Source organism: Tachypleus tridentatus, chromosome 12 (assembly GCF_004210375.1).
Source record: "Tachypleus tridentatus isolate NWPU-2018 chromosome 12, ASM421037v1, whole genome shotgun sequence".
Classification (NCBI taxonomy): Eukaryota; Metazoa; Arthropoda; class Merostomata; order Xiphosura; family Limulidae; genus Tachypleus; species Tachypleus tridentatus.
In genome coordinates this window covers 7,841,504-7,862,225 of record NC_134836.1, presented here as the reverse complement: position 1 = coordinate 7,862,225, position 20,722 = coordinate 7,841,504, and the positions used below count along the sequence as shown (strand labels likewise).

The 20,722-nt window shown below is 33.3% G+C and overlaps 1 protein-coding gene across 2 annotated transcripts in view; it reads left to right on the top strand.

Annotated features, from left to right (window-relative positions):
* The window catches only part of LOC143233719 (maleylacetoacetate isomerase-like), a 53,834-nt gene extending 45,096 nt beyond the window's left edge, over nucleotides 1–8,738 (top strand). For both annotated transcript variants that reach the window (XM_076470273.1, XM_076470272.1), the window contains exons 6-7: nucleotides 725–851; nucleotides 6,717–8,738. In XM_076470273.1, the coding sequence (XP_076326388.1) occupies nucleotides 725–851; nucleotides 6,717–6,946 (357 nt within the window). In that variant the 3' untranslated portion in view covers nucleotides 6,947–8,738. The remainder of the gene's footprint in view (nucleotides 1–724; nucleotides 852–6,716) is intronic.
* Nucleotides 8,739–20,722: the final 11,984 nt, after the last annotated feature.

Here is a 20,722-nt window from a genome sequence, read left to right as displayed (position 1 = left end):
ACAATTTTGTTTATTTTGATATATAAACAATACAGTTTATAGTAATGGTTATTACAAATAGTTTTTAGAAATATTGGTTTCTGTACAAAAGTTTAATAAACTTACAAACCATACTGAGTCTTCTATGTGGTCTGGAATTTAATGTTATTGCTGGTTCACAACAAATTTATTTTTCTATGTTGATATTAATACGTTTTACTTAATGGGTAAGCTAACTCTTGCTGCTTAGTTGTTTTTTTTTCCCCTAACGTTATGCAATGTGTTCATAGAAATACCAAAGTTCAAAGTTAATTTTCTGAAGTTGAACAATTTGTGATGTTCAAAATCAATAAATGTTCATGATTAATAAGCATTTATCACAATTATAGCTTATAAGGCTTGTAGTATACTGACTGTAGCAAACCAACAATATTAATCTGAAACAAACATAGATATTAAATTTATTACAATAATGAGATGTAGGAAAATAGAAAACCATTCCAGACACAAATGTTATTCATGTTGCTACAGTATAACATTTAGTATTATGGTGTTATTTTGCCCAAGTTATGTTTTAGTATTTTAATATTCTGCTTTAGTGACTTAATAGTATATAATATGATTTTAAATGTTTTTTATAGTATTTAGTATCTTGTACATGAGCACATTTATTTTATATAATCCATAGAATTAAATCTGAAAACTTTTTGTTTTATCAACCATGACTATTTTTATCTCGTTGTAGGTGAACATTGTTGCTGATACTATAGCTTGTGATATTCAGCCAATTCAAAACCTTGTTGTGCTTCAGTATGTAGGTGATGAGAAGAAGGCAGAGTGGGGAAAATATTGGATAACCAAAGGATTCACAGGTTCATTTTGTTTTCATTCTAATTATCTAGCTCAGTTTCAGTGAAATTTGGAATTCAACGAGATGCAAATTCTTTGTTATTTATTTAATATTATTTTAATACAAGTTTATAGATTCTACAGTAAGGAAGAAACTTTTTAAAACATGTACAATGTTTCAATTACTAATGCAATTATTATCAAGTACATAATTGTTGAATGTTAATTCTTTACCATTAAAAATCTAATAATGTAATTAGATTTTTAGAGTGCTTAGTTTCTGGAGGATTACATTACTGAAAAAAAGTTTGTATAACTTCTGTTATGTTTTTCTTTAAATTTTAGTCATGAAGTTTTTGTGTAGGTTGGTTTTATGTGTTGAAGGAGTTTGTGTATTTAATCAGATATTTAGACAGATTTAAACAATAACGATATAAAGAAATGTGTGTAATAAAGAACATTTATTATTATGAGAAATCTTTATAGAGAAAGGCTTAAATATAAGTATAAACACCATATCTTTTAAAATAAATGTCAAATAAAACATTAACAATCCATAATTTATCACATTTAATGACAACAGGAAGAAGTTGATGCTATTATTAGTGTTGTGTGATCATTGAAATCACAGATTTCAGAAGAAAGCCTCTCCATTTTTAGAGTTGAAATTTTTAAAGTTTTCTATAAGATTGGGGGTGGTGTTTATTCTCATTGTGCAACTGGATACAAGAATCGAGTGGATTAGTTAGCTTATATATGCTTCTAGTTGAAATTACAATATGCTTTTGTATACATATTTGTAGGTGATGCATGGTTTTACAAATAATAGTAGCTTTACAGCAGACACAAGCATTTATATAAACCCACAAGTGCATACCAATGTTCAAAGCATCTTTTGATTTTGAAAATATTTTAAATTCTAAATGTTAACATAGCTACTACATGTAGCTTAATTTGTAGTTTTTGTTTTTAACTTTATATTTGTTTAAGAATGAAATAAGTAATAAGAATTACGATATTTGGACAGTCTGTGCCTTTTGGTAGGTCCTAATTTATTTGATAAGTTTTTTTGTTGTAGACTTTAAGAAGTTAAGGACATTAATTAATTTGTAATACTCTACTTTTGTCTTCACTCCAAAATTTCATAGATATAGTCAGAACAGATATTATATGCTTTGTTTGAAAGGTTGAAAACAAGGTTATGTTTGAAGGGTCTGGTAGGAAATAGTCAGTATGATTGTATAAAGCAGTAAATATTTTCTTAAGGTAACTAGCTATGGCAAAGATGTGTATTTTTTTCATTTTTATCACCATACATTTCTTAAGTTTTCCTACACTACACGATAGTCTTGCAAAGGTAAAGTCTAATACAGTACTTACCTCTATTCACAAGATTAGCTATTATCATTCATTGGTGCCTTCTATATTTAAGCTTTTTCTTGTATGCTACCACAAGCCTTGCAGTCTTCCCTTACTGGTATTACTTTATTCCAACATGTCTCTCATGCAAATTGTCATTCATCATATCTTGATCCTTTTGCAATGGGCTCATTATAATGTACACTATTTTGTGTGTACATTCTCGCACATTAAGTATTCACACTAACGTTTGATACAGTACGTGTACCTTAAAAAAAAAAAAATTGGGACACTTTTAGTCAAGATTACAAGTTTTTTGTACACAAATATCAATTTTTGTTTTTGTTTTGAATGAAATATTTTTAATACACATTTGATTGCTAATGTATTGAGTCTGTTTTGGTACTAGTCAGAGTGCAAAGTTACTTCATGTAATGGTTTAAAAAACAAACAAACTATACTTCATTGCATAAATTTCAAATATTTGTGTATTTTCAAAATCCTCCTAAATGTATTTAAAGTGTTTGTCTTCAGTAAGACTTAATATTTTGTATTACTTTCTATACCCTAACTATGTGTTGTCTATTAGCTGACTGACTTGGTAGCCATCATTTAAAAAAAAAGAGGAAATAAATATGAATTGTTTCATTTGAGAACAAAAGAAACTTAAGCTACTTAGACTAAAGTCTCATAACATTATATATTTATTTTGTTGTTATATCGACCTTCCAAATGTACATAACTTGCATTGACTTGGTGCATGTGCACTTGTTACTGTATCCAATAACACTAAACTGACCTATAGTCTTTACAAAATGCCTCTGTTTAGGCTATGCTTTACTGGATTAGTATTTTGGAATATACAGTCATATTTCAATTAAACATTATATATTATTGCTATTTAGAAATAAGTTATCAAACTTTTTTCTTGCTGCTGGAAATGGGTTTACAAATGTGGAGGATATGAAACAAAAAGATATGAGGTTCTTATTTCATAATGTATCTTGTCAATATTGATAATTTGGGTTCCTAATTTGTATGAAACTATAGACTTAATATTTTGACATTACAAAAATGTAATTTTAACTAGTGCTGCATTCAACATACCACTTGACTCGCAGAAAGTCATATTTAGGTGTGTACTTTTAATATTTACCTTTTTAAATTAACAAAATAACTTGTTTATAATATTAAAATTTTAATGATAATCTACCTTTTGATTCTAAACTTACTGACATAAATTCATAAAATAGTAGTTCAGTAAAATTTTGAATGCAATTACATGACCTTTGACTTGTAACCTCTCAAGACAGGATTAATATGAGCATAATGCTCATGTGACATGTTATTTCCTCTACACTCTTCTACCAAACCTTCATATTTGCCAGCATTTGAGTTCATACTTTTCTTTTGTGTTCTTAGTGCTTCCAGTGTGACAAATGTTTTGTTTTTGCACAAAGTGGTTCCTCTTAGAGTTTTTTATTGTTTTCTACATACCAGTTTCTTCTTGGTGATATTTCTGCACTTAACAATTTGTGAACATTATTTTTGAGTTAAATATTTAGTTTCCCTTTACCACTTATGGAGTCATGCTAATGACCAGTGTTTTTTTTTCAGACCTCGGGTGCAAGCAACCCAATGGTGGTTCTCTTTTCTTTTATGTCAGGAGATTGAACACAGCATGGGTCAACCTTTGTCCCCAAACATCACCCAGGTTTCTACTGAATCAGTTAATTTTTCAAAATCACATTGATTTTGATTGTCTCTTCCCACCTCTATGGTTTGTGATTTCTTTCCAGTTGCAGCTTGAGGAATTACGTTGGCCTAATTTGGCCTTCATTGATTATGTCTCAAATTTGTGATGTTATTCTTTACCCTGGCTCTTATTCACCTCATCCTTTCTTATTACATGAATCATCTTCTCAACCATTTTTGGTATTTCTTCCCTCCCCAGATATTCAGGTATGTATGGATCAATTTGTTTTGTAGTTAAGCAAGGGGATCAGTATGCTATGCTCCTGAGAACTTCTAATCAATACACCCTTTATTACCATCTGAAAATTAGTCTTATCAATGTCCAATATTCTTGCCTTTTGTCTTACCATAACTAACCTTCTATAGTATATTTCTTCCATACACCTCCTGTTGGAGGCTCTTCTCAGAAATCCTGAGGGGTTTTCTCTGGATACCCTTCACCTCTGTCTCCTCTACATTAGCCTTCATTTTGTACTTGGCTTTGGATTTCATACATGGTTTCTTTGTCATTTGGACTTTGAGTAGGAAAGCAGTATTGGCTCAGGTCACTTTACCCTCTACATACATATTTAGGGAACTTGCATCTTGCACCTTTTCTGAGATGTTACATGTTTGGTACAGTTGAAGAAACTATTGAAACTTGGGTGATATAAGCCTGCCAGCAGTTCAATCTTACAGCTTTTGTAGTCTGTTTGTTAGGTCAGAGCATCATATGCCAATTATTTTCATTCCCCATTCTTCCAACCCTTACCCATTCCTTCTATTGAGGGTACTTTTTCAGTTTAATTCTTCAATGTAGTAAAATTGTCACTACCGTGTAGACTTAGCTCCAGTAGGAGCTCAACTATTGGAGATTTTTTTTTTTTTTTTTGCTGGCATCCCTTCTTTGACAGACTATGGCAATATCCAGTTTCTTTTCCCACCTCCCGTTTCTGCTTGGCCCATTTTCTTTCCTCTTCCTTGAAATCCCATGACCTGCCAGTGTCTGTCAGAGGTGGTTTGAGATTTACAGTGAGCAATCAAATCTGTCCACTGTCCTTCTACGTTTTTTCATTCCAGTTTTTTTGTTACCCCCCCCCCAAGAAAACAAGTGATTAGGGCCAGTCATCAATTTATCTTGCTTCAACTGTTTTACTCCTCTACCCAAATTCCATGGAGACTTTTTTTTTTCCCTCACCTTGAGAAAACTTTTTCCACCAGGATTGTGGATGACAAAAATGGATGTCTCCAATGCTTACCTCTAAGTCCTGACATCTCATCAGTCATGACCTTATCTTTGTTTTGTCTATCTTGGAGTGATTTACCAATTTCAGACCCTTTTCCTTAGACTCACTTTGGCTCCTTTATTTGTTTTGTTGTATAGTCCAGACTTTTGCTCATCATATTTATGTTCTGAGGACGCAATTTCATTATTACATGGATGGCTCATTCTAAGCAGAAATTTGCCACTCGTACTCACCTGCTTCTTTCTGTGGCAGCTTGAATAGGCTGGTTGATTTTAAATTCAAAGTCATTCCTTTGATCCAGCTTTTTCACACCTGGCTTCTGTCCATTCCTTGACAAAAATGATCCAATTCCAAAGACAAGTGTTTCCTTGTTAGCTAGCTCCTTACAGCCCTCTTTCAAGGAAGTATACCAAATTAAGTAAGTTTACCATTGTTGGTCTGCTATGTTGTGAAACTTCTCATCTTACTCTTCAGTCTCCTCAAATGTTAACTTTAGAAATGTTACCTCACTGCACAACTAAGAGCTGAAATTCCATACTGAAGACTGGAGGGTACAGTGCTGATCAATTACAAATAATAAGCACCTTTATGAAATAGAGACAGAAATGAAAAACCTATAGGGTTTGACTTCTACAGCCATTAGATTGTTTAATAACATAGTAGCATAACATATGCAGGGACAAATACAGATGATGAAACCCTAGCCAAGAGAATGAAAAGTATAAATTTTATATCTTCAGAAGAACTATGAGAATTACTGTATACTGTTTTTTTTTTTTAATATGGTAATGTTTTCACTTCCTCTGTTTCTACTTTGCTCTTGTGTATTCCTTCTTGATTCAGAAGCCTCCAAAGCATCCTTCCATTCTGGATTGGGACATTAATGTTGTCCTCCATGCCCTCACTTGTATATGATCATGTGCTAGTGCTAACAGAGATTGTGTTATTTTCCATTGTAACAATCATTTTGTAGACTGACAATAATAAACATGCAGGGGTGGGAGTTTAATGTTTGTGTAGAAAATTCCATTGTGAGATAATATAGCTCTTAGTGGTGCAGAGAGGTAAGTATAAGTCTGAAGTATGCTTTCAATTAAGGAAAATATTATCTCTATTCAGATCATAAAAATTGAAGTTTGTCATTATTATGTTAGTATTTTGGAACAACACTGGATACAGTGCTACAAACCAAAAAGAACATATAGTATTTATGCCCAACTACCTAATCTTTCTTGCTGCTTGCTTCCAAGAGGGCATGCAAGGGAAGTATCATGTATTAACAACTATAACCACTATCATAGAGTAAACAGCAAATGTTAACATAATTATAAAATTTATTAAAATGAGCATTTTGATGGTAAATGATGAAACAAAAGAGAAAAGACCAGAGAATAATGAAAAAAAAGATAATTATTATACATATGAAATTGTGGGAACAGGGTGTAGGTGGGGCACAGTCAGATATTACCCTAAGATTTTTCAGACACTTTAAAATGCCACTGCAGACTTTAATTTTCATTCTTTTTTCATTTGTTTTTTCCTTAAAAGGTTTGGAGAAATTACTTTTAACTACAGCAGGAAAGTACTGTGTAGGAGACTCTGTTACATTAGCAGACTTATGCTTGGTCCCTCAGGTATACAATGCCAACAGGTTCAAAGTTGACATGACTCAGTTTCCCCTGATATCTCGTATCAACCATGCACTCTGTCAACTAGAAGCATTCCAAATATCTCATCCAGCCAATCAACCAGACTCTCCTCAGCCAGGCCCTGAGTGAAGCAGAAGCATTGCAGGTGTTTTATCTAGATGACTGACCAGCTTTTCTCAAATTTAATTCTGAACATGTTAAAATTGCTACTTCAAACAGCAACATTATGAATCAAAATTAATAGCCTTTCAAATATCTCTTTAACCCAAACTATAATTATTTCTGTTTGCCACAAGATGTTTGTAGTGTACTTGGAGCAAACAAGCTGACAAATGTTGTGAATCATATCACTGTTTTGTAATGTCTCAATTATTATTACAGAATCTTTATAAGAGTTTTTTCCATTTTATTGAAGCCCTTGAAATAAAAAGCTTTAAGTATTTGTAATAAAGAAACTGATGGAGTTAGTTTATTAAAAGAGATTTTACTTCTATTAAATGACATTACAGGAAATATATGGTTTAATGATATTACTAATACTTAAAACGTTAATGAATTTAATAATGCTTGTAAAAAGGGACCAATGATATAAGCTAATTGTGTATGTTAGTTGCTCTGTTTTAACAGATTTTTTTATAGAATTATAAATGTGTTGCAGTTTAGCATTTGTTTTATAGACTTCCACCACACAGTTACCTTACGTTTGTGCTCAGTGTTTGTAGGCTTTGTCCTGAAATGCTCACAAAATGAACCCATTTCCATTAAAAAAAAACAAATGCAAATCTAGTTTTGCTTAGACTATACTCTAGATAAAAATAAAATGAGTATTTTAATTTATATAAAACTTGCTCTTAAGTGTTTTATGACTAACTATGTGAATCAAAAGAACTTCAATACAAGTTTCATGGCTTTAATAAAAAGTTTTACTTGGTTTCATTATTCAAAATTTAAAAAAACTAATTTGTATGATAAAAATAATTATGCTGACTTACAGAATAAGTCAAGTGTTGATTTTACCTATTTCTCAAGCGTATTTGGTCTCATTCACTTGACATATGATAATGATATAAAGATCGAATCAAGGTTATTTTGCACACATTTGCAGAATTGTATAACACCCTGTATTAAAGTTAAATATTTTAAGGTGCAGAATTTATTCAAAACCCACAAGGAAAGCAACATTTGTAAGGGTAATATCATTGAGATAAGATGTGTAAATACATCTTTTGTAGCACACAGTGATAGTTTCAAAGATATAATTTGACTGACCTTGATTTGATTTTTATGTCATCATGTCAGGTAGTAAATGGATCTGTGTGCCTAATCAATATAATATTGTAATATTTACTTACTCTGTAAAAAATACCTTTTTCACATATAATTCTCAATTTTATTTAATAGAGAAAACAGTTCCAGTATTCTAAAATGAATAAAACTGGTTGCATTTCTTGTTTTGGATTTAATTGTATAAAAGTCAATTTTTCTCAATACAAATTCATTTTGTTTTTGCAAGACTAGACAACAGTTATTTACATTTGTTTTATATTGTGCATTCACATGTAGCTTTTTCTTTTACTGTGTGGTGGTTTGTCTTGATATTTTGCATTATATTTCTCTGCAAACAATGCTGTTTTTTTAAAACCTTTCGTCACCAGAGATATTTATTTCTGTTTACATAGGTTTTTATTGTTCTTTATATAATAATTTTAAATAATTTGCTAAATAAACACTAAAGTATTTGGGATGGTTAAATCAACTAATGCTGATTAATACTGTTTTTCAACTTGTGTAACATTATGCTAACAAAACCCAAATTATATATTAGATTGTTTAACCAAATGCATTGTAAAATTAAGTCGTCCTATTGAATTAAAATGCTGAGAAATTATTATTGGTGAATAAAGGTACTTAAAGCAATGAATCATAGTCTTTATAGTATTTTAATATAGGTAGGATACTTAGATATGAGGGTAATGCTAATTTGTCTTGTAACAAAATTTAACTTGATAACTCTCCAATAATTGCTAAAGTTTTATATCTAACACATGCAGATACAATAAATATGTTATTAAAGCAACTTTGAACCAGGGTTTGCAATAAAAACCAGTGGTACTCAAGTATCCCTAATCATGTGACTTGGGTAGTTAGAAATTTAACTATTACTCATTGTGTTCTTGTGAGAATTTTTTTTCTATCAAATCAAATTGCCAATTATCTGTAAGCCTACATGGTATGATGACTATAGCAATGAATAATTTGGGATCTAGCTTTTCTATTTGATTTAAATTTAATGGGACTTGCCATCAGAAAATAATCTGTTAACATACTGTAAATTAAAACATGTCAATAGTAGATGTGGAAAGTGATTTCTGAATTCTCATTGATTGCTTTTTGGTCCCATAAGATTAAAGAATATTCTATGCTACATTTCAGTTTTCTATGGGTTAGACAAAAAATTCCAAAGAGGAGATGGCTCAAAAACAAATATTCAAATTCTTGCACTAGGGAATTTGAGGTCATTTTTAAATATTTCCTTATACAATTAAGAACTTAACTTTTAAAATTGAATTTACTATCTATAGTTTGGTGTCAAGTCTGTTGTTATTCCATGATAAATATGTAACTTATTAAAACATTGGCATGCAGAGTTTGACTTGCTCACATACTCATAACTAATGTGTAATCAGTCATGTTGGCACATTCATGTTCTCTTTTAGAATGTGGGAGTCGCCAGTTTCCTATATTTTGTGCTGTTGGTAATATTTACAGTGAGATTTGCTTATTAACGGGTGTATGGACTCAAAACTACCACATCACTTTTCGTAGAATTATAAATGTTTGAAGCTGAAATACCAAAAGATGTATGATGAAAGTGGGACTTGTGATAACCGATATTATTCTCAACATGTGCTATACTATTAACTATTTTTTGTGCCGATACCCTGTATAGTACTAGAAGCCAGGTACTACCTGTACCCGTATTTGTAACCACTGCAAATCCTGCTTTGAATTAACTTAAAAATTCATTTTAAAAGATAGTTAAATCAGGGTGTTTCAATTAATTTAAGGTGTAAATACCAAAGATATTTTCCAGGCTCCCTCAGGTACTGCTGTTTGACAGTTGATAGTGCAATATTTATCATTCCATATCATGGGAGAAGCAGCAACCAAAACATTGAACTATCAAAAAACCCATAAAGGCCTAGTCCATCAAAGACCACATAACCCACAAAAAAAGCAGAAACAAGAGAAGATTATCAAGATCACCATATGTTCTATTAATCAGTGTTGGATTTCCAAGACCCACAGAGGTGTGGTCTGGCATATCTGTAGCAGGAATACAAAGTTCCAAGACTTGGGTGCTGACTTTGAAAAAAAAACAAAAAACAATCTGATCTTTTTATATTGGCTCATGGACCATATAGCTGCAAATGATTCAGGAATGACACTGCCTGTTGTAGAATTATCTAACTCCAGCTCCTGGTGGATTTCCAACCAAAGTTAATTATTCATTAACATGCCTATTGACTTCAGCACTGATAACAATTCCTGCTCAAATCATTTGTTGAAGACATTTTCTCGATGTATCGGCTTACCAGAACCTGCATTTGCATATTCAATATCTACTTGTTTTTTTCATTATAATGTTGTATGTTTTTATAAGCAAGTATTTCTTTTACTAGTCGTAGAATTTGCATTTTTTATTTAAAGTGCAATTGAAGATTTTAACAACTTTCATACATGTATTTTTTCATTATTTTTCTTTCTCAATTTTAATTTAACTTGTTATCATAATGTCTTTTCAGAGTGTGAATTGCATTAATTTATCACTTGATTTTAGACCAGGCATGTCTTAGTGGTTTGAATGTATAAAATGGAATCTGCAGGTCTTGTATTCAAATACCCTCATTAAATATGCTTGCCCCTTCATTTTTAGGTGCACTATAGGGGTGACAGTTAATACCACTATTTGATTAGTGTAGTATAACAATTGGTGGTGGATAATTTTGACTGGTTGCTTTTTTCTAGTCTATCATTTCAAAATTAGGAAGAACTTGTGCAGGTAGTCTGCAGGTTTTGCATGAAATAAAAACAACAAAAAAAACAATTTGATTTTTAGTTCTCCATTGTAGTTTGATTTTGAAACAGTTTGGCTTTTTTCATAATTTTATTTGATAATGCTTGCATTTTTGGTTATTTTATATTCGTAGGCCTAAAATGTGTTATAAAAATAACCCAAACTGCAGATTATTTTCCATATCATTCTTAACTGATACATTTCAGATTCAAAGTCAGAGACCTAAAATTAACATTTCATATCTGTCTTTGAAGTAGTGATGTATGGGAGACAAAAGTGAAGAGGAAGAAAACTACACAAATTAAGCTGTATTTGACTTTCATTTAAAAAAAAAATCAGGTCTACATATTTTTAATACTTTATGAATTGCAATTTAAATGCTGAAGCTGATAAATTATTAAAAATATGTAGATCTGAATTTTGTTTTTTTTATGAAAGTCAAATACAGCTTAATTTGTGTAGTTTTTCTTTCCTTTTTTTTTTCATTCATTTTCTGTTCAATTTATTTTCAGCTATGAATTCAAAATTGAAGAATGAAACAAGGGACAATTTTATATTTCACAATTAATTCATTTGTTAACAGACATGGTTTGGTTAATAAATGAATGAATTGTGAAATGTACAGAAATTTTCTTTTTTCCCTCAGTTCTGTAAGTATGGATTTCACCAAGTACTAACAGTTTCGAGTATCAGTTAAATAGCAATAATTGTTTATAATTCTGTCATTTCTTCGAAGTTAATTTTGGTTTTGTATTTTTATTTAATTTATTGTATTTAATTTAGTTCCAGTTTTTCATTTTCATTTAACGATTTTTGTATTTTTATTTATTTGAAGTTGCTGTGCTTCAGTAAAGAACTTGTTATTTTTAGTTCATTAGTCTCTTGAGCATCCAAGCAATGTGGTAGAGCAAATAAAATTTTAGATTGTATCTATACAAGTACAAATAGACTAGTATGTCATTGTATAGGCCACATATTCTGATTTGGGCTTATCTTATAAAGGACATCAAATTGCTGAAAATAGTTCATAAAATATCTGCTAGGATGGAAAAATCCTCATATGAGGAACTTCTTTTCTCTTGAAAAAAAATATAAAGGGGGTTGGGAGGATCTGATTGAAGTTTTCAAGATTAAGGAAATTATTAGTGTTGATGCTTTTTTTTTAAATTTTATTACGAGAATAATAAGACTAGGGGAAGAGAAAAGGTAGAAGCTATCTTCAACTGAGAATATTTTATAACAGCTTGTTTGGCCTTGAGGGTGTGTCTGTTTTAGACGTGTAGATGCAGTTAAATTTAATAACTGGACTGTTACTTCAGTAAATCTGATAAACATGAACTAAGACTTGTCTGTTGGCATGACACAAGGTTGTGCTGACTTGTATACAGAATTGTCACATCACTCTGGAAGTTTCTCCAACATTCACCATAAAACTTAGCCTAAATGCTCTGAAAGAAATCGTTTCAGCTTGTTTCTCTTTCATTATCATAAACAGTTAAATTCAACTGTAACTTTCCATAAGATGTTCATCTAACAAAATCAGCTATTCTAGCTTTCATCTAACAAGGTTTACTGTGGCTGTTTAACTTAGCTAGATAAATTGAGTGATTATGATGTCTCACTATCAAATATAACCAACAATACCTTTCAGTTGTCTATTTTTCAAGTAACATAATGTTTGAATTGTAAATAACGTCTTTTACAAGATTTGCTAGTCAAGCAGTCTATCCCAGTTGTAATAGTTAGGAAATGGCCATCTTTGTCATTTGTGAGAGTGGAATTGAGTACTTCTGTACTGGAATTTTTTTCATTTCAGTATGACTCAACACAGATAGCCAGATATATACTACCATGGTTTTCTTTCTATTTAGCTGAGATGGGATAACAAGTTGCAACCTCCTTATCACCAGATTCAACACCTCAAGGTGGATTCCTGTACATGGTGATGGGACATCCCAAAGAAGGTTCTGTACAATCAGTTTACATCCTCTGGGATTTAATCATCTGCCCACGTGTTTGCTGTGCATGATGACCCATAAAGGGGAGGAGAGGATCCTGGTGGTTGAGGAGTCCAACTTCAACAAACCACTTTGGTTTTGAATTCCTGTAGACAGGCAGCCTTTGGGTGGGTCCCAGGACCAGTAGCCTGGTCCACTTTGGCTAGGGTCAACAGAGTACCAGTGTTGGAGATTCTCAGCAGGTTTTGTGGGCATTATGTCTTATGCTGGTGTTTGGGTATAGTGTTCATGAAACCCTAACATTGCTGCAGTGTCCTTGTTTGGCATTATAGTGCATTCCCTCTTTGTGCTTCATAGTGGGTAAAGTCAATAGGCACTGAAATATATTCCCTTTATTATGGATACCCCAATTATGAAAAAACAGATAATTGGAAAATGACCGTGCATGAACAACTCTGTTCAGTTGCCATCACAGCTAGATTCTATATGTTAGTTTCTAATTGTGCTTTCCTTATCTGAAAAATCCCTAGGGCAGATGTGCCCATTTTTATTCAAAAGGGATTAGAGGGACTTGCTGTCTCTCGAAGTTAGTAAAGAAGTTACACTCTACAGATGGTTTGGTGGAAACATCTTCACCAAAACATACCAAACTCTTGAAATCAAAGGCAATTGGAGATATACTCATCGAGGTTACTTCCCATGCAACTCCAGAGGAGTTATAGTTGAGAGGGATTTAAAGAACTTTTTCAAGTCAGAGATCCTTGCTAGTTTCACCAGCTGGTGCATTTCTGTGGTGTGCTAATTCTCCACTTGCAAAGATGGAATTATGGTGCCTATTAATGTTCTGATACTGACATATACAACACCATGTTCTCCTAACACAGTCAAAGCAGATTATCTTAACTGTAAGATACAGTGTCAACACTCCAGTTGTTCAAAAACATCATGTTGTGGTTCTTTAACACGTGCTCTATGGGTTGGCAAAGACCACTACACTTACGAGTACAAATGAGAACCACGCTGTGTTAACTGCGGTGCTACACATCCCTCTTACTTTATTTCTTGCCCTAAATGGGTGGAGTAGAATGAGGTGCAACACTTTCAGTGACTGGCCAGTTCCACTTTTTTTAGCTTCAGGTTCGTGTGTTTCCTGTGGTCCATCCTCTTTAGCAGCTTTAAGAAGCAAAACACTTATTCGTTCACTCCCTCAGTTGTCAGAACCCTTGTCCACAGAGATAGACCTGTCTATTCAACCCAAGGCAGGATCCATGGAGGTTGATATACTTTCATCTAATGAAGAAGAAAAAACGTCAAAAACAGAAGGGCTTCTGCCCCATTCTCCTCCACATAAATAAAAATGGCCACTTTGATCGAGGGGAACTGTAGGAGTTTTCATTCGAATATAGATTACATTAAGGAATTAATTCATTCTTACCATCCCGTGTATCTCTCCTTACAAGAAACGTTTCTAAAACCTCTCGATACAGGCACCCTTTGGCAGTTTTCTTTGTACAGAAATGACGGGTTGTGTGATGGATGGATGGATGAATGCATGAGGGTTGGCATTGCTGGTTGATCAGCATGTGACCACCCTGTCTTTGTTACTCGATACATCCTTGGAAGCTGTAGCTCTCCATGTTTCCTTAGGTTGTACCACCACAATTTGTTCTCTTTGAAGAGATCTATGATCAGTCAGACCTTCATGCTTTATCTATCTGCTCCCCTTCACTTTTCTGGGAAGGTTGAAGTAACTCACGGGGCAGTGATCATTTTTTCATTATTTTGAGAGAGACATGCCGTGGTTGATACCACCCGGCCATCATGCCTCGGTGGAAGTTGTACAAGACTAACTTGCCTACTTCCACTGTTTTCTCAGAATTTGATCTTGTCATTGATAGACGACTGCGTGGCAGCAGTGACTAACTGTATTGTCCAGGCAGTTACTCAATGTATTCCTGAAACTTCGACACATTTTCTACTTTATCCTCATCCGTGGTAGAATCCCGTGTGCCGCATGGCATGGTATACCTTTTGTAAACATACCACACATTTAAACTGCATTCCTTTTCAGTGGGTCCATGTACATGCTCGGCAGGTCAGACATCAAAGCCAGAAGGAATATTTGATTAAATGCACCTCTAACATCTCTTTTTACCACCGGTTCCAAAGTCATATCAGACAAAATTCAAAAGGTCAAAGGACAATATACTTCTGGCACTGTTTCAATCTTGCTCTCTGATGATAGTAAGCTGCTGATGCCCAGAGCATCGCCAATACTCTTGGCAAAAGCTTTTCTCGTGCATCTAGCCTAGCACTTCTGCTTCAATTCTCACCATCTTAGCCATCAAAACATGGGCAAAGCGATTGCCTTCTCCTTTCTGGTTGATCATCTGTTATTATAATTATCCATTTATGTTGGTGGAACTCAAGCTTGCTATTCATCAATCTGGCAGTACATCAGTTGGACCTGATAACATTCATTACGAGATGCAGCGCCAGCTCTCTCCTAGCTCTTACTATTCTTCTGGTTGTTTTTAACTGGACCTGGTAGGAGAATGTTTTTCTTATTCTTGGCATCATGCTATTGTCCTCCCTTTTTTAACCCTGGGAAGGATCCCAAAATTCCTTCAAATTATGGTCTAATTGCTTTGACGAGTTGCTTCTCTAAGATCTTAAAGAGGATTTTTAATGCTTGTATTATTTGGTTTCTTGAATCAAACAACCTCTCTTGCCCACCCATTATGGGTTTCAATGACAGCGCTTCACCATAAACCACCTGATTCGACTTTGCGTCAATTATGGAAGCCTTTTTCAAGCGACAACATCTTGTTTTTGTATTTACTTACCTTGAAAAACTTATGCTCCAGCGTGAAGGTATGGCATCTTGCGAGATCTCCACTCGTACAGGTTGTATGGCCATTTATCCATTTTTATTAAATATTCTTAATGGACCTTCAATTTCAAGTCCGTGTAAGTCTGACACTTTCTCCTTTCTCACAGGAACTTAGTCCCTTAGATCTGTGTCTAGAGTGTCTTATCATCACAAAGAGTGGACAACTCCCCTTACAGTTGCAAACAGTTTGTCAACGAATTTCACATCTCTTGTCAGTCGTCAAGCATGAGGTTTATTGAACAGCATGTACAAACTGCCCCAAATTGCATACTGAAGTGGACCACAGCAAATAATTTTACATTTCCTCACTCAAAATCCGTTTGCATACACTTCTGCTGCCAACGGGGTATTCACCCTGATCCCGAGCTTCATCTCGGAGAAGTTGTGCTTTCTGTGATCCCTTCTATTTGCCGAACATCTTTTGAACCATTCTTCCTTTTCCATTTATATGGATGGTACAAAAGTATGTGGATCTTCCATGGTTTGTTGCGATTCACTCGTTGCATACAGAATCTTTCTACACTTTGTGTGTTTACTGTCAAATTCTATGCCATTTTTCTTGCCCTGGATCACAGAAGCTATGCAGTACATGAACTGTATTATTTATACTGACTCGCATAGCTCTCCATTGGCCCTGGAATTGCTTTATTTTAGTTTTCACGCTATTCTCGTCGACATTCAAAAAGAAAGGTCACAGTTGAGGACGATAATATTAGATTAAGTCATCTAAAGAAGATTTATCGAACATCTTCTGAACCATCCTTCCATTTATGCGGATGGTTCGAAATCATTTGTCTCTTTGGTTTCTGCATTGGTTTATTATAGTTTGGTGGTTATACACAGAATCCCCTTTACAGTTTCTACATTCACTGTCGAATTGTTCGCCATTATCTTGCACTGGATTAGAACTATGCAGTACACGAACCGTACTATTTATACTGACTTGCTTAGATTCAACTTTTTCACCCATTTTTGACTTCTTTGTTAGAGTTTTTAAAAGGTCTATCAGCGATTAGAAGTTAAGCTTGTGAACATTTTCAGTGCACTTAATAACTTATCCACTTTTAGATAATAAATTTTTTAAGATGGTTTTAGTGGGTAATAAGGAAATTTTTAATTACAATTCTTAGATAGCAAAAATGATAATGACAAAACTGTCAAAGCCTTATACATTTACCAATTCAAATCATCTTTACACTAATGTTTTCAATGCATGTGCAGGCGCGCGCGAGCGTCAAGTCAGAATCCAATTGTTAATATACGGTAACTATAGTCCACCATAAGGCGATGCGTATGTTTCATTATTGTTGTATTCATAACATAAAGTGTGATTTATGGTCAGTTGATACATTTGCTACCACACAAATAATAGTATATTGGCTATTGTATCTCAGAACGGTTTTATTGATAATGAGAGAATAACGTTTCGAACTTCCTAGGTCATCTTCTGCAGTTGTGATTTTACTACAACAGGTTATTGGCACCCATAATCCAATGTACTCAACATTAACACTGCCAAAACAATCTATTAAAGAATTCTGAAAAATAATTAAAATTGTTTTATTAATTTTGTATGTATTTATATATTCAAAACTTGTTACTATGTCTTCTAAACTTCTTTGCAGTCTAGTTATGCTACTGGCTATTTGCTCAAAGCCTTCCTAATTTTAAATTAATATTCTACAAGAAAGCTTCGGTAGAACACATGCTGTCAACTGTTTTTTGTTTTTTTTTTTGTCTAGCTGAATAATGGGACTTCACTGTTACTCTTGTCGCGCATCCATGATCTCACAAATGTAGTGTGCATTTGATGAACAATGGGACACAAACTATGAATAATTATATTCGCTGTTTAGGCATGCTAACCTATTTCAGAAACTTAAACGAAATCTAACACGTATTGAAAATTAAGGATGTTCCAAGAAGAGGCTCGCATTACAGAAATTGTATAACGAAGTTTTATAATAAGAATCGCAAAAATGATAATACCAAAAATTGTCTTTAATTTGCTTTGTTTTGAATTTCGCGCAAAGCAACACGAGGGTTATCTGCGTTAGGCGTCCTTAATGTAGTAGTGTAAGACTAGAGAGACGGCAGCTAGTCATCACCACTCGCTGCAAACCCTTGGGATACAACGAATAGTGGGATTGACCGCAACATTATAACACCCGACGGCTGAAAGGGCGAGCATGTTAAGTGTGACAGGGATTCAAACCTGCGACACTCGAATTATTTGTCGAGTACCGTAATCACCTAGCCATGCTGGGCCAACATCTTTTAATACGGACGTTTCGAAATTGCCTTAAAATTTATCACCAACATTAGCATCTCAAAAAATAATTTATAATATTCTAATTACGAAAAAAATGAGCGACTTTTCGCTTTAAATCTGAAGTTTCGAAAGAATAAGTTTAAATGGTAGTAATATAATTGAATATACTATAAAACGTGAGGCCTACAAGTCTTTAATAAATAATATTGTTCAGAGAAACTATTATGGAGAAAGGCTTAAATATAAGCATAAACCCTGTGTCTTTAAAATAATTTCCCCAACGGTTACAGCGGAATGTCTGCACATTTGCAACACTAAAAACCGGGTTTCAATACCTGTGGTGGGCAGAGTACACATAGTTCATTGTGTAGCTTTGTGCTTAATTTCAAACAAACATTAAAGTAATAATAAATATGAAATACAAATACTGAGAAGCCGGGACAAATTAGATTAATGACAACAAGGAGGAGTTGATGTTAGTTAGTGTTGGGCAAATTAAATTTGGACTTATCTTCTTTAAAATAAACTAGTAATATAGATTATCTACATCCGAGTTATTAGATTAGTTTGTTGTATAGCTATGATGTTCCTTTACTTTCATTAAATAATATCAACTCCTCCCTGTTGTTATTAATTCTGGGTTACCAGTGTTTTTATTTGTGATGTCGAGAAAACCCACTTCTAGAGAAATATATATGCAAAAACGGCTCGTTTGGGTTGAGAAAATATATTACATAGAAGAGCGAACAACGTTTCGACCTTCTATGTAAAATATTTTCTCAACCCAAACGAGCCGTTTTTGCATATATAGTGTTTTTATTTGATATTTGTTGTTATTGTTTCAAAAATACCGTGTTCGTGCTTATATTTAAGCCTTTCCCTATAATACTTTTTATAACAATATTATTCATCAAACGTGTATGCCACCATGTTTATCGTACACTGTATTATATTGTTACTCAGTGGCGTATTTAGGTTGGGGCTAGAGGGGTCTCAGCCCAAGGATCCATAGTCTTAATAGGGACTCATTTATAATTTTATTCTATATAAAATTAGATGGTATGTATGTCCAACAAAAATCAGTAGCCCCTCGGCCCACACAACCTTAAATGCACTGCTGTTTTTACTCTTTAAATGTTTTTTTTTTTTTCCTAAGCTTCTGACTAAATACGAAAACTCGCTCCATGCTAATGTTGTTTTTTGTAGTTAGAATATTATTGACTTTTTCAATACACTAACGCTAATGATGGAATATGAGAAACTTCCAAGACGTTCATATTAAAGATGTTTCTTGATATTGTCGTGTTTATAATATTTTAGAAATTAGCTGTCGTACCCGTCCCCTGGAAGTAAGTCATGTAAATTAATTATTAATGAAAGGTTATCTAAGGATATTAAAAGTTGCTTTCCTTACATGTAATTGTAAAAAACGATCATAAAAATTCGCAAAATAGAAAATTTGTTTGTATCTTCCCATTGACTCAATGAATCTCCATACCAAATTTGGTATGTTTTTTTGGTATGTTCACAGGATGTTAGGTAGTGGTAAAAAACGCCCAACAATACGCAAAATGCAAAACTAAAATTTTGTTTGTGTCCTCCAATAAAACAATCGAAACTCCATACCAAATTCAGTGAAGATTCATCCATAAGAGGTGAGGTAGTGGTAAATACGAAAAAAATGCTCATGAAAACCACAGAAACAGAAAATTTATTTGCGTCTCTCAATGGACTCATTGCACATTCATATAAAATTTGATGACAGTCCGTCTACACGGAGCAAAGTGGTGGTGAAAAACACCCATTGAAAAAAAACACGTAAAACTGAAACTTTGTATGTACCTCTGCAAGGACATTATGTACCGATTTTGCTGAAGATCCATTAATACCTTGGAAAGTAGTTGCGTGGACAGGCAACAGACTACTAGTATATTTATACATATTGCTACATAAATAAGGACTCTTCAAAACTACATTTTTTACACTACACTTTGTACAACGTTGAAAAGGTTTTGTTTACTTTTTACACTTATTTCAGAATGTTAGTTTACGTTTTAAGCTTTTGAAGTAAAATGACTTTTTTGTTACAGATATTCGTGTGCCACGGTTTAGTAGTGTGGAGAAAACCTGTGTCACCTCGTATTACTGTGAGCAGTTATTTTTTTACATGCCATATTGAAATTGGTTAGTTAGTTTACTGGTTGATTGATATATATTAAGTGGAAAGGTAGCCAATGTACGACTTTTGATCAGCCCACCACGAGTATAGAAACCTAATTTTTAACATCTTCATCTAAATACTTACTATCGATCCCTTCAGAAGAGGTTCATTTTGGAAGAGAATGAAATTTGTTGCCTGTTGACAAAGCTGTACGTATGTCGCGCTTTTGTTGTTCATTAAGAAATTAATATTAAAAAATAGATATTTATCGATTTGTAACTTATAAATTACTTTCTGCTTGACACATAGTACATGCTGATCGAAAATTCCTTATTCTAAGTCTTTTCATCACAGTTTTACTGGATAAAATCCTATGTAAGAGAGCTTTCAAATATCGCGTAATATTAAGCTTATCCGTAAGATCTAGTCTTCTTAAACAAATTATTAGATATATTAGATCCAATGCTAACCTATAGGATATATATACTAAGCTCGAAGTCTGTAACGTTTACTAGATCTTGCAGCATCTTAGTGATGCTGGTT